The 12,448-nt window shown below is 37.6% G+C and overlaps 1 protein-coding gene across 2 annotated transcripts in view; it reads right to left on the reverse strand.

Annotated features, from left to right (window-relative positions):
* Positions 1 to 12,448, reverse strand: part of LOC126356101 (negative elongation factor A-like) — a 149,741-nt gene that overhangs the window by 6,874 nt on the left and 130,419 nt on the right. For both annotated transcript variants that reach the window (XM_050006800.1, XM_050006802.1), the window contains exons 6-9: positions 9,989 to 10,237; positions 9,080 to 9,216; positions 8,394 to 8,669; positions 7,894 to 7,993 (exon numbers count right to left, since the gene is read on the reverse strand). In XM_050006800.1, the coding sequence (XP_049862757.1) occupies positions 7,894 to 7,993; positions 8,394 to 8,669; positions 9,080 to 9,216; positions 9,989 to 10,237 (762 nt within the window). The remainder of the gene's footprint in view (positions 1 to 7,893; positions 7,994 to 8,393; positions 8,670 to 9,079; positions 9,217 to 9,988; positions 10,238 to 12,448) is intronic.

Here is a 12,448-nt window from a genome sequence, read left to right on the forward strand (position 1 = left end):
CTTCTTGAAGTCCGAATAAACGGAAATTGCAGGACGATAAGACCGGGCTCTAAGGAGGATGATCAAGTGTAGTCCAGTGCATTTCCTGTAGCTTGGAGTCAGAGCTGCAGTATGGGGTCACACAATGTTGTGGAGGAGGATGACCTGTTGATTCGACTGGTCTCTTCTTTCGCGGCGATGTGCAACTCTCACCTTGTTTAACAGTTCGCAGTAGTAAGTAACATTGATTGTGGGTTGCTCATACAAAAAAAGGTGGAGGAAAAGAAGAGCCCAGAAAAATTTAAGTACGAGATTGAGAAATCTGAAGAAAAAGAAATTAGCTGATGGTACGTACATTAGTGGAATGGTCAGCTTACAGACGAAGAAATAGACAGGTTGCTATATTATTATGGACAAGCCATAAGACAAAATAAAAATGACCTTGCGGGAATGAAACAGGCAGTATGGGCTAGGTTTCAACAATTGTATATGGGTACAGATACCAAAAACTGTTCTAGTAGGACTAAATACTTTGAACATATGTGTTATAGATGTTGTTCTATGTTTCAATGACAGTGCAGTGTCAAGACTTAATGTTATGGAACTAATGGGAATGCCTGGTAGATTAAGTATGCGTAGAGCTCTAATAGCCATTGACCAAAGGAGACTCTTTGAAGCAGAAAAATCAGTGTTGGAAGCCACCAAAAAAGAAAGAATCAGAATAAGTGTGACAAAGAGAAGGGAGGAAGAACAACATAGGAAAAAAGATGAATATGGACCTAGGATGCATTAGTGCCACGCAAGTTTAATAGAAAAAGCTAGTTTTAATTTTAACTTGAATTTTCTGAAAGTTAAATTATTTCATGTTCTGGTACACTTTGGCTAAGAACTATTAAAGATAGAGCGCTGAGATTTTATATACTGTCCTAAAACACATGCTTAACTAAAAGGTAGAGTACTCTTGTGACTTAACATTGATAACAAAATGCTTTTTTCCATGAGAAACCCTGAATTCATTTCTAAAATGTTTCATAATCATACTTAAAACTTTTTTGTACCAAAGACTGCTTCAAAGATAACAGTTTAAAGAAATGACAGGAAACTATATACCTTCTACTTACTTTGTATTTTGAGTAATGTGTACCCATGATGTAAATAAACAGTTAGCATAGTTTATTTCATTTGCAACAAAAAACTACAATTAAAAAAAGTGAGAGAGCTAGAGCTGTGATTGTTCCCAAAAGATGTCTTAAAAGATGGTAAGCATTACATGAGCTTATAAATCTTACTCTTTGGCTTGCACTGTTTAGAAAACTGACCATTTTTTCAAGGTTTTCCTTGGCATTCACAGACCAATCCTCTCAATCTCACTTGGAAACAATTTGAAAGTTTTACCTAGCTTTGTTTCCCCAATTTTGTCAATTACAAAAACGCCAACTTGAACTGAAAAAACATCTTACCTGGCTAATTATTCAACATAGAAAATTATGAAAATTTGTCAATTTTGTTGAGAAAGTGTAATCCTCATGGGTGTATGCATGGTATTAACAGTGTAGTCCATACAACTGTGTCAATTTTCAACTTATCTAACATAGTTAAACCAGATTACTACTTGACTCATTGTGATCCCGTTGTCATTAATTTTGACCCTTCTCCCATTATAAATTAAAATGTAATACCCAAATTCAACAATTACCCATTCACTTGACCATAAGAAGAACCACTGGACGATCGTCTAGTAGTCTGACTAACTTATTCACAGAAGTAACATCTATGTTCGACTACGGCTAACAAAATAGTGTCATTTCAGTATTGTTAGTAATCATTCCCTCTATAAGAGTGTCTGCTTTTGGTTATTGACAAGTCAGAAACTCCACATTAATAGCTTTTGTACAACCTCTCTGAGTCAATACGCGAGTTATTAATAATCAACCAGCACTGATTAAATGTGGTATGTGAACATCTACACGAATAAGAGATTCAGGAACAAAAGGACAAGAATCAATGCTAATGAGAGAATGCAGGTATCAGAGTTTAATCAACTTACACAACCACAAAACACGGTTCATTTTTTGTCTCCTGTAACAGACTGAATAATTTCTTTTATCTTGCCACACTTTTCTAAAATATCTCAAACCTCTGCAGATCTAGTATATATCTAAACTTGTATTGGAGTGATGGCTCTTGACTTAGTGTTTATCTTGGCTATGATGATCCAATCACTAAGCTGTTTATAGCAGGTTACACACTTCCCTATTTTCTTGCTCATTATTTGACGTACTCCAGTATAACTACTATTGATTTGTGCAAGTAACACTATAAACATCAGACAAGAAATCCTACTCTTCTTCCCATGGCACTTCAACAATTCCCACTATACAAGGCGTGAGAGAAAAGAAATGAGACTGACAACACTGCAAGCGATCTGGCAATGCTGTGCTGTTCTACTAGTGTAGACCAGTGTATTCATCCCTTCCAGATGCTCAGTCTGAGTTTCAGCTCCGTACAGCCACACACTATTTTTGAGAGCACCATGAGTGAAGTCATGTTTTTGTTGCGTGTTACGAAAATGGAACAGTGGAATTCAGAGCAATGCTATGCCATAGAGCAACGTTATGCCATCAAGTTCTCAGTTAAACTGGGGAATCTGCGAGTGTGACCTTCAAGAAGGTGAAACAGGCCTGCATGGAATATCCCTTATCAAGAGCTCGAGTTTTGTGCTGGTGCAAAGCATTTTTGGAAGGCTGAGAACATGCTGCCCAGGGAGACATTCAACTTCAAAAACTGACAAAAATGTCGAATATGTGAATGCTCTCGTGAAATTGTTGCTCCAAGACAAACTGTCGATCTAGTGTTTTACAAAGATGTTTTTAAAAAGCTCAGGAAAAAAGGGAATCAAGTGAGACCCGACATTGCAGACAAGTGGATGCTGCATCATGACAATACCCCATGCCATATGGCCACATCTATCATCGTATTTTTCACCTCGGACGGCATTAATGTTGTTGTATATCCCCACTGTTCACCTGATCTGAGTCCTTTCGACTTTTTTCTTTTCCCAAAATTGAGAAAAATCTGAAAAGAACATCACTTTGGGGCTTTGGAGAACATTCAAAAGAATGTGGCTGATATCAAAGGTCCGCCCAGTTGAAGCCTTTCAGCACTGATACAAAGACTGGAAATGACGATCCCTTCAGTGTATAGCTTCCAAAGGGAACTACTTTCTAGAGGACACCTGCATGGCAGTCAGGTATGCTGGTCACTCAGTTAAGAAGGCGGGCACCTCAGCCAATCCATTTCTGTTATATAGTTCTCTACAACCCACTTATGAGCTTTAGAATAACTGGAGAGACAGTAAAGTATTTATGAGTAACTTAGACAGAAACAGTGCTGATAACAGGCTGTTAGATAGTGGAGGATTAACACATGGTTTCTGTGTCATCCGACAGTACCACATTTAGCTGCACTGTAGTAGTGGGCCCCTGGTTAATACTTGCTGGTGTTGCAGTGATATTCGAGTGATTCCTGGGCCAGAGCAAGTCTTTCCAGCTACATTTTATGGCATACGGCTGAGTCTGCCTGAGCATCTGTGTTCACAAGGAAGTAACGGCTACATTCGACAAACAGTGCTGTGCTGGGACACCTCTCGTGTGATGCTCATTGGGTCATTTTTGGATTGGATGATGTTATGATGATGGGCCGTAGTTTTGCAGGATCTTTTACAATATGTTGTGGTTATGTATCACAAACTTTTTTACAATCTATGTGCTTGTTTGTGCATCTTAGTCTAATGATTAATGCTGCCGATATTCTGTAAGCTGAACAGTCACTACTTATGCTTGCTTAATGATACAGAAAGATTACAGTGGTTCATCTGAGTTGATGTTACAGGTATTGGTGGTGCAAGTTTTGTTCAATATTGCTGAATTTTGTTGTTTTCTATTTGTGGTACCAAGCAAAATTGTGGTCTATGGTTTGAACTGTTGTGACTAATGTAAAACTTACCAAGAAGATGTAAAGCCTCTGGACGAGATTCAAAATATACTGTTGCTTAGAAAGCACTACTGTTAGTTTTTGCTTGTATATAATATACCGTTAGCCTGAGTTTAACGTATGCATGTTTCAGGAAATTAACTGCATTTTGTTCAAAGGGATCTCGTGAAGTTGGTTTATGTTGTTATGAAGGACGATGCCAGTACCCCCACTAGTCGTTAAGAGAAGATCATCATAAGTGAAATGTATGATGTGAAGGGTGTTGCTTCTTCAAAAGATCAAGTTACTGTCCAGACAACCTGTCATTTTCTGTACGCTTGTTATTGTTTTAAAACATATGTTCACATTCTACAGTAATTACATTTGAAAAATTGTTCTAAGTTGCAGAGCTACTGAGGAAATTTTTCTTAGTTTTGACAAGACATTCACTTTTAAAGATATTGGCCAGCATCTGTGAATTGCACTGTTACAATGATGTTAAGAATTTCTTGGCTTGGTATCTTGTGAGTAATGATTCTATATTTTGAAGAATATGTAGATGATATTAGTTTGGAGGTGTACTTGCTTTTGGAATGAATAAAATATTTTAAATACATGTTAAATAAACTGATGGTATGAGTGAACCTTCAGTTATACTCCTGTCCTAATATCCCAATCAGCCAAGGCAATGTGGGTAGGGTGCTGAGATTAACTGAGGGATGCATTAATCTGTAGATTAAGATGCACAAACCAGAGCATACATTGTAAAAATGCCAGTGATATGTTACTACAACTTATCATAAAACAGCCTCCAAACTCGGGTCCCATCATAATATTATCATTCAATTCAAAAACGACCCAACAAGCATTACATGAGAGCTGCCCCATAGCAGCACTGCTTGTCAAATGTGGCTACTACAGACTAAGCTGTATGCCATAATAGGTAGCTGGAAAGACTTGCTTTTGCCCAGGAAACACTATAACATCACTGCAACACCTGTAAATGTTAACCAGGAACTCATTACCACAGTGCAGCTAAATGTGGTACAATCAGACAGTGCACAAAGACGTGCTATTCCCTCATGAGCTAACAGCCAACTCTCGGCACCATTTCAATCTAAGCCATTTGTAAACATGTTACTGTCTGTCAAACAAACATCCACCTCTGCTCGCTGCCTGTCTTAGCTTCTAATTGCTCAAATAACATATGAAAGACGTCACCTCATTTTTCGATATCTTAGACACAGCCACTGTTAACTGCATTAGTTCAACTATCTGTCAACTTGTTTGCAAGCCCTATCCTTCGCTTGCTTCCATAGTTCAGCTATTACAGAGCTTTCCTTACATGGTTAGTTGTTTTTCAAGGACTGGTTGATTTTTTTGGTCAGTGGTCGAGAGTTTGGTTGCTTGATGTTATCTTGGTAGGTAAAGAATGTTTCAGGTGGTTCACAGTTAAGGAGAGTCCACAGTAACTAAGATGGAACTTTTGTTTTTGTTAACCATTTCTTCTTCTAATTATATGCCGAGATTATGCTGTTGTACTGTTTGCATAAATGGACCTTGTATGGATTCCACAACATGGCCTACCATATACTGACTACAAGCTCTAAACACATTGTTCTACAATTTTTTGTAGCTCATTAGAACACAAATTTAAAATGTTATCATCCAAAATGCCTGAAGACGAAGCCCTACTGCTCTGAAACAATTTTCCTAGTGATTACAGAGCTTTATGAATGGAATTTTTGCTTTTGCAAAACTTCTGCTTGTTTTCTTCTTTTGGCTCTATTTTAAGCTTTAACAAACAATTTTTTCTGATGAGAAGCAGCATTTTCCCAACAGTGAACTGGGTGCTTCTCTGATTTAAATTGTTTCTCAACACTATTTTTCTTTTCCCAACCAATTCAATAATTACACAATATAAAGAACATTAATATAGACCTTTAATGGTTATTTATAGTCGTCCAACCCGAACTTGGTAACACTACAGATAGAACTGACAAGGCATTTAACCTAAAAATAGAACCGAAAAAATCTCAATTTGCATGTCAGGGGCACAATTTTGGCACAACTGCTATAGTGCACAGTGCAGATACTATAAATTGGTAATCGGCTGTGAGTGTAAACAAACCACAATTATGAGTGCCAGAGGGGAGAGGAGCAGTGTGGGGAAATAAGCCCCACCACTCACTCACAGCGCAGTCATCCTAAATCATTGTTCTGTGTTTCTACGAAAACAGAACTTAACACATGGTCACAGAGATCACCAATCACTTCTAGTGCTGGGAAGGTCATAATCGAACTCCACGATGAAACAAGACCACTCTCTTCACTTGCTTCAAAATAAGAAAACAACAAGCAATGCACAACACAAAGCTTTTCGTAATGGCTACCACACAGTTATTTGCTTAAGTTGGCACCGTCACAAACAACATAGTTCAGACACAACCTCTACTCGCTCCCTAAATTGCTACTTTTAATGTGTCTGCATTATAGTAATTTTTGAACTCTTGACTAGCAGAGAAACATGTGTTTCTTTGTTCTATGGCAAATTTTGTAGCACATGCTCTTATTTTATACAGACCAGTAAATCACAACTGGTGTGGCACCAGAGCACTGAACACAGTGATACATTGTTGCGTTAGTGCACTTATTACGAAACCCTGTCCTTAAGCACATTACCTTTCCAAATTCGGTTTCACCAGACGATGTGCAATACAAGTACCCAAAAATCGGATGCATTTTTTATATTTACATGTAGAAAATAAAGCTATTTCTTACTATCTCTGATAAAATAATTCACCTGGATACAATCCACTATAAAAAAAGTGCTTATTATACAATTTTGCATTCTGAGGCAGGTTAGCATTTATTGCAAAATTCAAAATTTTCAAGCCCCTAGTAACAAGTAACATGGTTTATCGTGGGAACATATAAGCAGCATTCCATCTATTTATGACAAACAAGACAGTGACTGACATACTTACATTTTTAGTGGTATTTTCTCCATTGCATGTGTAAAGACTAACAGATGGGCACTTTGCAGTCTCCACACTTATCATTATTATTTATAGTCACTGTAATTTGCTGGGATTGATTTGCGCTACATTGTCCCCGGCACTGTAACTTCCACTCAGCTCATTTTCATGTCCTTTTTTCCCCAAATTGTATTTATATCTGTTTCTTGTGCCTATCTTTAACTCTGAAGATAAATGTTACACCCATTTTATTCAACTGGTCTATTTGTAATTGACTCCTTCATTTAACTCATACCCCTAAGCAACACTTATGTTTTTATGAACATTTGTGAAAACCAAATAAAATTTCTGTTCATACTTAAACTGTCTCAGCTAGTCTTCATACTATTACACAAATAAACTTGTAAGTCTTCTCCTTGTAATGCAGTACCAAAATACAAAAGGAACAACTATAAGCCACAAAGCCTTGTAGTGTTGAGAGCTTGTAAATGAAATGATAGAGGCTTTTCAAACTATCCAATGAAAGACAATTGATATATATGTGCCAAAGATGCTGAACTGTTTCATCAGGATACCCTTATTAACGAATGATGGTCTGTGAGAAAGCAGAGTACTGTCACCTCAGTGTACAAAACCTGCACTGATAATCTTCTTTCATCAGTCATGAGACCAGTCACACTACAGAATACTGTTTGTGTATCTAGATGTTTTTATTTCATATGGCTGTACTGATAATTTTGACACTAAGACTCCAATTTAAAAAATTCTAGGATCCATTATCAAGTAAATTTTAAATCTTCTCATCACAATTCATTCTTGATTATCTGGATTGTTAAATTATAACAGGTAAGTATCACACTTCACCAATGCAACAAAAAAAGTACAAATCTAATCATAAACAAAATTACTTGAAGGACATGTTATTAACTAGTTGTATTTGGAAAATGAACTTGCATATGCTCACCTCTTGAACCTGCCATGAAACCAAGTATCAGAGCCTTCTCAGGTCGTGTCACTTTGTTAGCAGTACGGAACATTTCTTGGGCCTCTAACATCTGCTCTCTCTGTTTCAAACATAAAAGAAAAGTATTGTTAAGACAGTTTCAAACTGATACTACTGAAGCCATAGCTCCACCGTAGTTCCAGACGTGTGCTGTTTCTAACTGAACATTAATTATTTCCTTCCCCTATATCAACACTGATGATGGTAGCCTCTTCCAATAAATAATACCATATGGAAATATAAACAACTCTCTGCTGCTTAATGCATATTTTTTGTACAGTTCCACTAATTCTATTTGGACTTTTATTATTTACAGTTTCAAGAGTTCTTTTATAATCAAAGGGCAAACACATCTTTTCAGAATAGCAGCAAAAAGTAAAATGGATAAAATTTACTGCCATCCACAACTTTGATAATGAAGGTGCCAAGACAGTGAACAAAAAAATAAATTGGAATCTTACCGTCAACGAAAGCCCTTTTCTCTGCTGTCCAGGATTATTTGTACCAGCTGCTGCATTCACTGGCTGGAATCTGATCTGAGTAATAGGGGGTGCTGGCCGTATTTGGATAACTTGTTTTGTTATAGTTGCTGCAGGCACAGCAGTAGCAGCAATAGCAACAGGTTGAACAGCAACTCCAGTTACTGCAGTGGCTGCCACTGCTGCTGGCTGTACATTTGTAGCACTGAGAGTAGACTGCAAGAGGGATTGTGCCTGAGGTTGTGGTGTACTTGGATTCTGCAAAAGAACTTAGAATTACTAACAGTGAAAATTACATAATTACATGTCATAAATGCGTATCTCTAATTTTGTCGCTACTTTGCGAGTGGTAGGATTTATGAAGAAACTACGCATTCAAAAGTGAAGGATTCTGTTTCTTTCTCAAAAGTATTTTGTGTCAACTAATGTCATCATGAAATAAAGCTTCTGCTAAATGTTGCTTCCAGACAGACCAAAGTTTTGTCTTTGTATATGTTATGCTTCTTCCAGGATCAAAAATCCAACACAACAAATATTTTTAAGCAAGTGCTGTTGTGATATCATCTGCCCCCCCCCCCCCCCCCCCAGTGTATTCACATAAAACATGAAATTTACACACTCCTTTTGGCTTTTAAAAAAAAGAGGGGGGGAATTGGATAACTGCATACCTGCAATGTTGTAGGCGAAGCTTGAGGAACGTAACTTGGTGTTGAAGTATTGGGGGAGTTTGCCAACAGAGACTGTCCTGCTGGTGAAGTTTCAGTAGACTGCGGAAGTGCACTTGCAGAAGAACTGGCTGGTGTTCCTGTAATATGGAAAGGTAAGAAAAAATATATTAAAAAATTGACATAATAAAATGTTAAGTCAAACTTGCATAAAGGCTTTAACTACTGATACTAAAAATGAGCCTCAAAGAATATCAAGGCAACAATGTATAATTAAAGGGAGTGTACAATGACAGAAGCTGACTTTCATTGCGAGTTAAAGTAACAAAGTTACCAGGTTCACAGCTCACTGAGGTTGTCAAGAACAGGCTTTTTTCTAACAAGCTTTCATAACTAAACTGGAAAACTTACAAACGTAATCAGAAATAAGATTTTATCTTCAAGTAGATCAGTAAGGGTAAATAATTGTAGCTAATAATATGTTCTTTATTGACTGCTTCACAAAAGTCTTCTTTGCAATCCGGGTATCCTGTAAATCTACTGGGGTTTGAGAGGAGTGACACAGAGGTAACAATAAGACTTCAGAATAACAGAATCAGACATGAAAAGAGCTATCTAGGCAATGTTTAGAAGTCATTAGGTTTCAAGCCAAGTGCACTTTCAAATTTTTGAGAAAAAGTTAAAGAGAATCATTAATCATTGAGTTACACAGTGTTTTAAATAAAAAGAACTTTTGCTGACTTTGTCATAATACCAAACTTTTTGTACAGTAGCCCAGGAATTGCAATGAAACACTCAGAGGCTAAACAAAAAGAGTAATGGAACAGCTTACGCTTATAGTGCACCATCAACAGAAATGCAAATAAACTGAAATATGTATATATTTCTATTTTGAACTGCAATTAGTCTAACCTGGTTCCCTAGGGATAGTTATAATAGTTGTGACTGTGTGCTGAGATGCAGGGGTAGCCGGGCTATATGATGGAGTAGCAGGGGCAGGAGTAGGTGTGGGAGGATTCATTGCAGTCAATCCAACAGCGTAGTCGGGTGTGCTTGGTGTTGTTCCACTTGTTGGGCTCTGTTGCTGCTGTTGTTGCTGTTGCTGTGATTGTTGCTGGAGGGCAGCTGCTGCTTCTGAAGCCTTCTTTGCATCTTCCATATCTGCAAAAATATGCCATTCACAAGCAAACTTCAGTGTGCATAACAACAATATGACTAACATTTTAACGGTCGTAAGAATCAAACATTACAGCAGAAATATGACTATCAAAAATTAATTAAACATAGTGACAGATACATGTAGAATATTATGAACAAATTCACATGATTACACACAACCTTTCCATAAATTCCAACACATAACTGAAAATAACTGTATGACACAGTCAGTCGTTCAAACATTGATTATATGTTTTTATAAGAGCAGAAGATTTCAGTGCATGAATCACACCCAGTTACAGATATGGATTCTAGCAAATCATTCGGCATTTGCCTGAAGTGATTTAGGGAAACCCCGGAAAATCTAAATCGGGATGGCCGGATGCGAGTTTGAACCGTCATCCTCCCAAATGCGAACCTAGTGTGCTAACCACTGCGCCACCTCGCTCGGTTGAAATTGTGTGCTCCCTCCAAATGCTAATATGATTTTCGGTGTTCACCTCAGCTGCTCAATCTATGTACCTGTCTGTGATGTGGATCTAGCACCTGAAGAAAAATACTGGGTTTGATGATGAAATACCGTGCAGCAAAATGAAACCTCCTACTTGGCCGAAAAGTCAAAAAGTCAACTACAGTGGAACTACGATTTTATATTTTTCATGATTCTGCGCCACAAATTTGTAGCCCTTGTGAAAACCCATACGATCAATCCTACAAATTCTCTAATTTTACGTTTCTTCCTAGTAAGGTTTCCCTAGGTTCTACATTCTTACTTGACATCTCGCTTGACTTTATCCCATTTTCTTTCTACTGACATTTGATGTGGCTGAACAAGTGATAAGTGGCGCAAAAGACTGTTCGGACTACGGGTGGTGGCAGAGTTAATGGAATATTTTAGGCTGTTGTGGAGAGGGGAGATGTCAGGGAGGAAACGCTGACATAATCCATCATTGGCATTGCCAACACAACTAGCAATGTTTAGCTTCGGCGAGAAATTAGAATACAACTACTGATAGGTTACAACAGCAATGGGAAAACATGAGTGTCAATGTAAAGTGTTCCAGACCGAATCAATACCTGATGAAGAGGTCCAGCCTCCACCCTTCCTAGTGCCACTTACAACCCAGTTTCATCTTTTTGCATATATTTCCAGCATACTGCTTTTAGCAACAATCTTGGCTCTCAACCTTTTAAATTCAAACACTCAGTCTCTTAAGAATATACTCAGTTAGGAAATGTTGGCCATTACCAGCTAGTGAGCTCTTATTGATTGGCAGCTTGTTACGTCACCCAATAGCCAACGCAACCACCACACCACAATAACACACACAAAATAAGCTCACCACTTTGTTTAGCTCACTATGTAATAAGTCTGCAGATTTTAGCCAATGAAACATTTGAAATTCTTAAAGTACTGGGTCATAAAGTATAAACAGGCACAATAGCTATAACTCAATGATGGAGTGAGAATTTCATTCTCCTCCTCCTAGGCAGCAATTTTATCAGTAATCTTAACGTCAACTGACATAACCAAACCACAAACCCATAAACAAGAAATAAATTTCAAAATTTTGCAACATATGATAGACCTATTAGGGAAAAAGTGAGTTTTGCCACAAGTAAAACTGTAGGGTATGTAATCTTTGCTAAGATGTAAAAGGTAATTGTGCCATTTCCAAGGAAACTACGGCCACTAATTATACCTTAGAACATGCGGTTTTGAAACTTTTCACTTTCTGTTCACCTAAAAAAATGGCAAAAATTTAATTTACATGGTGAAATAAACTGAAAACTGTGTAACACAGTGAAAGCTACTGGTTTACAACATCTCCGACATTTGTAACATCTCAGATGTTTGTAACATCTTGGATGCTTGTTTTCCACCTGAAGCCAATAGCTGTATAGCATGGTGACATCATGCTAATGCAGGGACTTCTAGCATACAGAGTAATAAACAGCAAGCTTACTTAGCGGCTTGTTCCGAGTATAGCAAATGGGGTGACCATGGTTTTCATTAGGTTTAGTTTAAATAACTATATCTCATTTACCCTTCAATATCGTGCATTAAGTTTATTTATAGTAGTTCTGCTTGAAATCTGTCATAAGAATCCAGAACATATTGTACCTCAATTGACTGCAGCCAACACAGGCTACTCCATTTGCTATGTGCGGCACCAGAATTAACAGGAACAGTTGTAGGACGGCCTTTTCACT

The sequence above is a fragment of the Schistocerca gregaria genome, chromosome 3 (assembly GCF_023897955.1).
Source record: "Schistocerca gregaria isolate iqSchGreg1 chromosome 3, iqSchGreg1.2, whole genome shotgun sequence".
In the NCBI taxonomy this organism is placed as follows: Eukaryota; Metazoa; Arthropoda; class Insecta; order Orthoptera; family Acrididae; genus Schistocerca; species Schistocerca gregaria.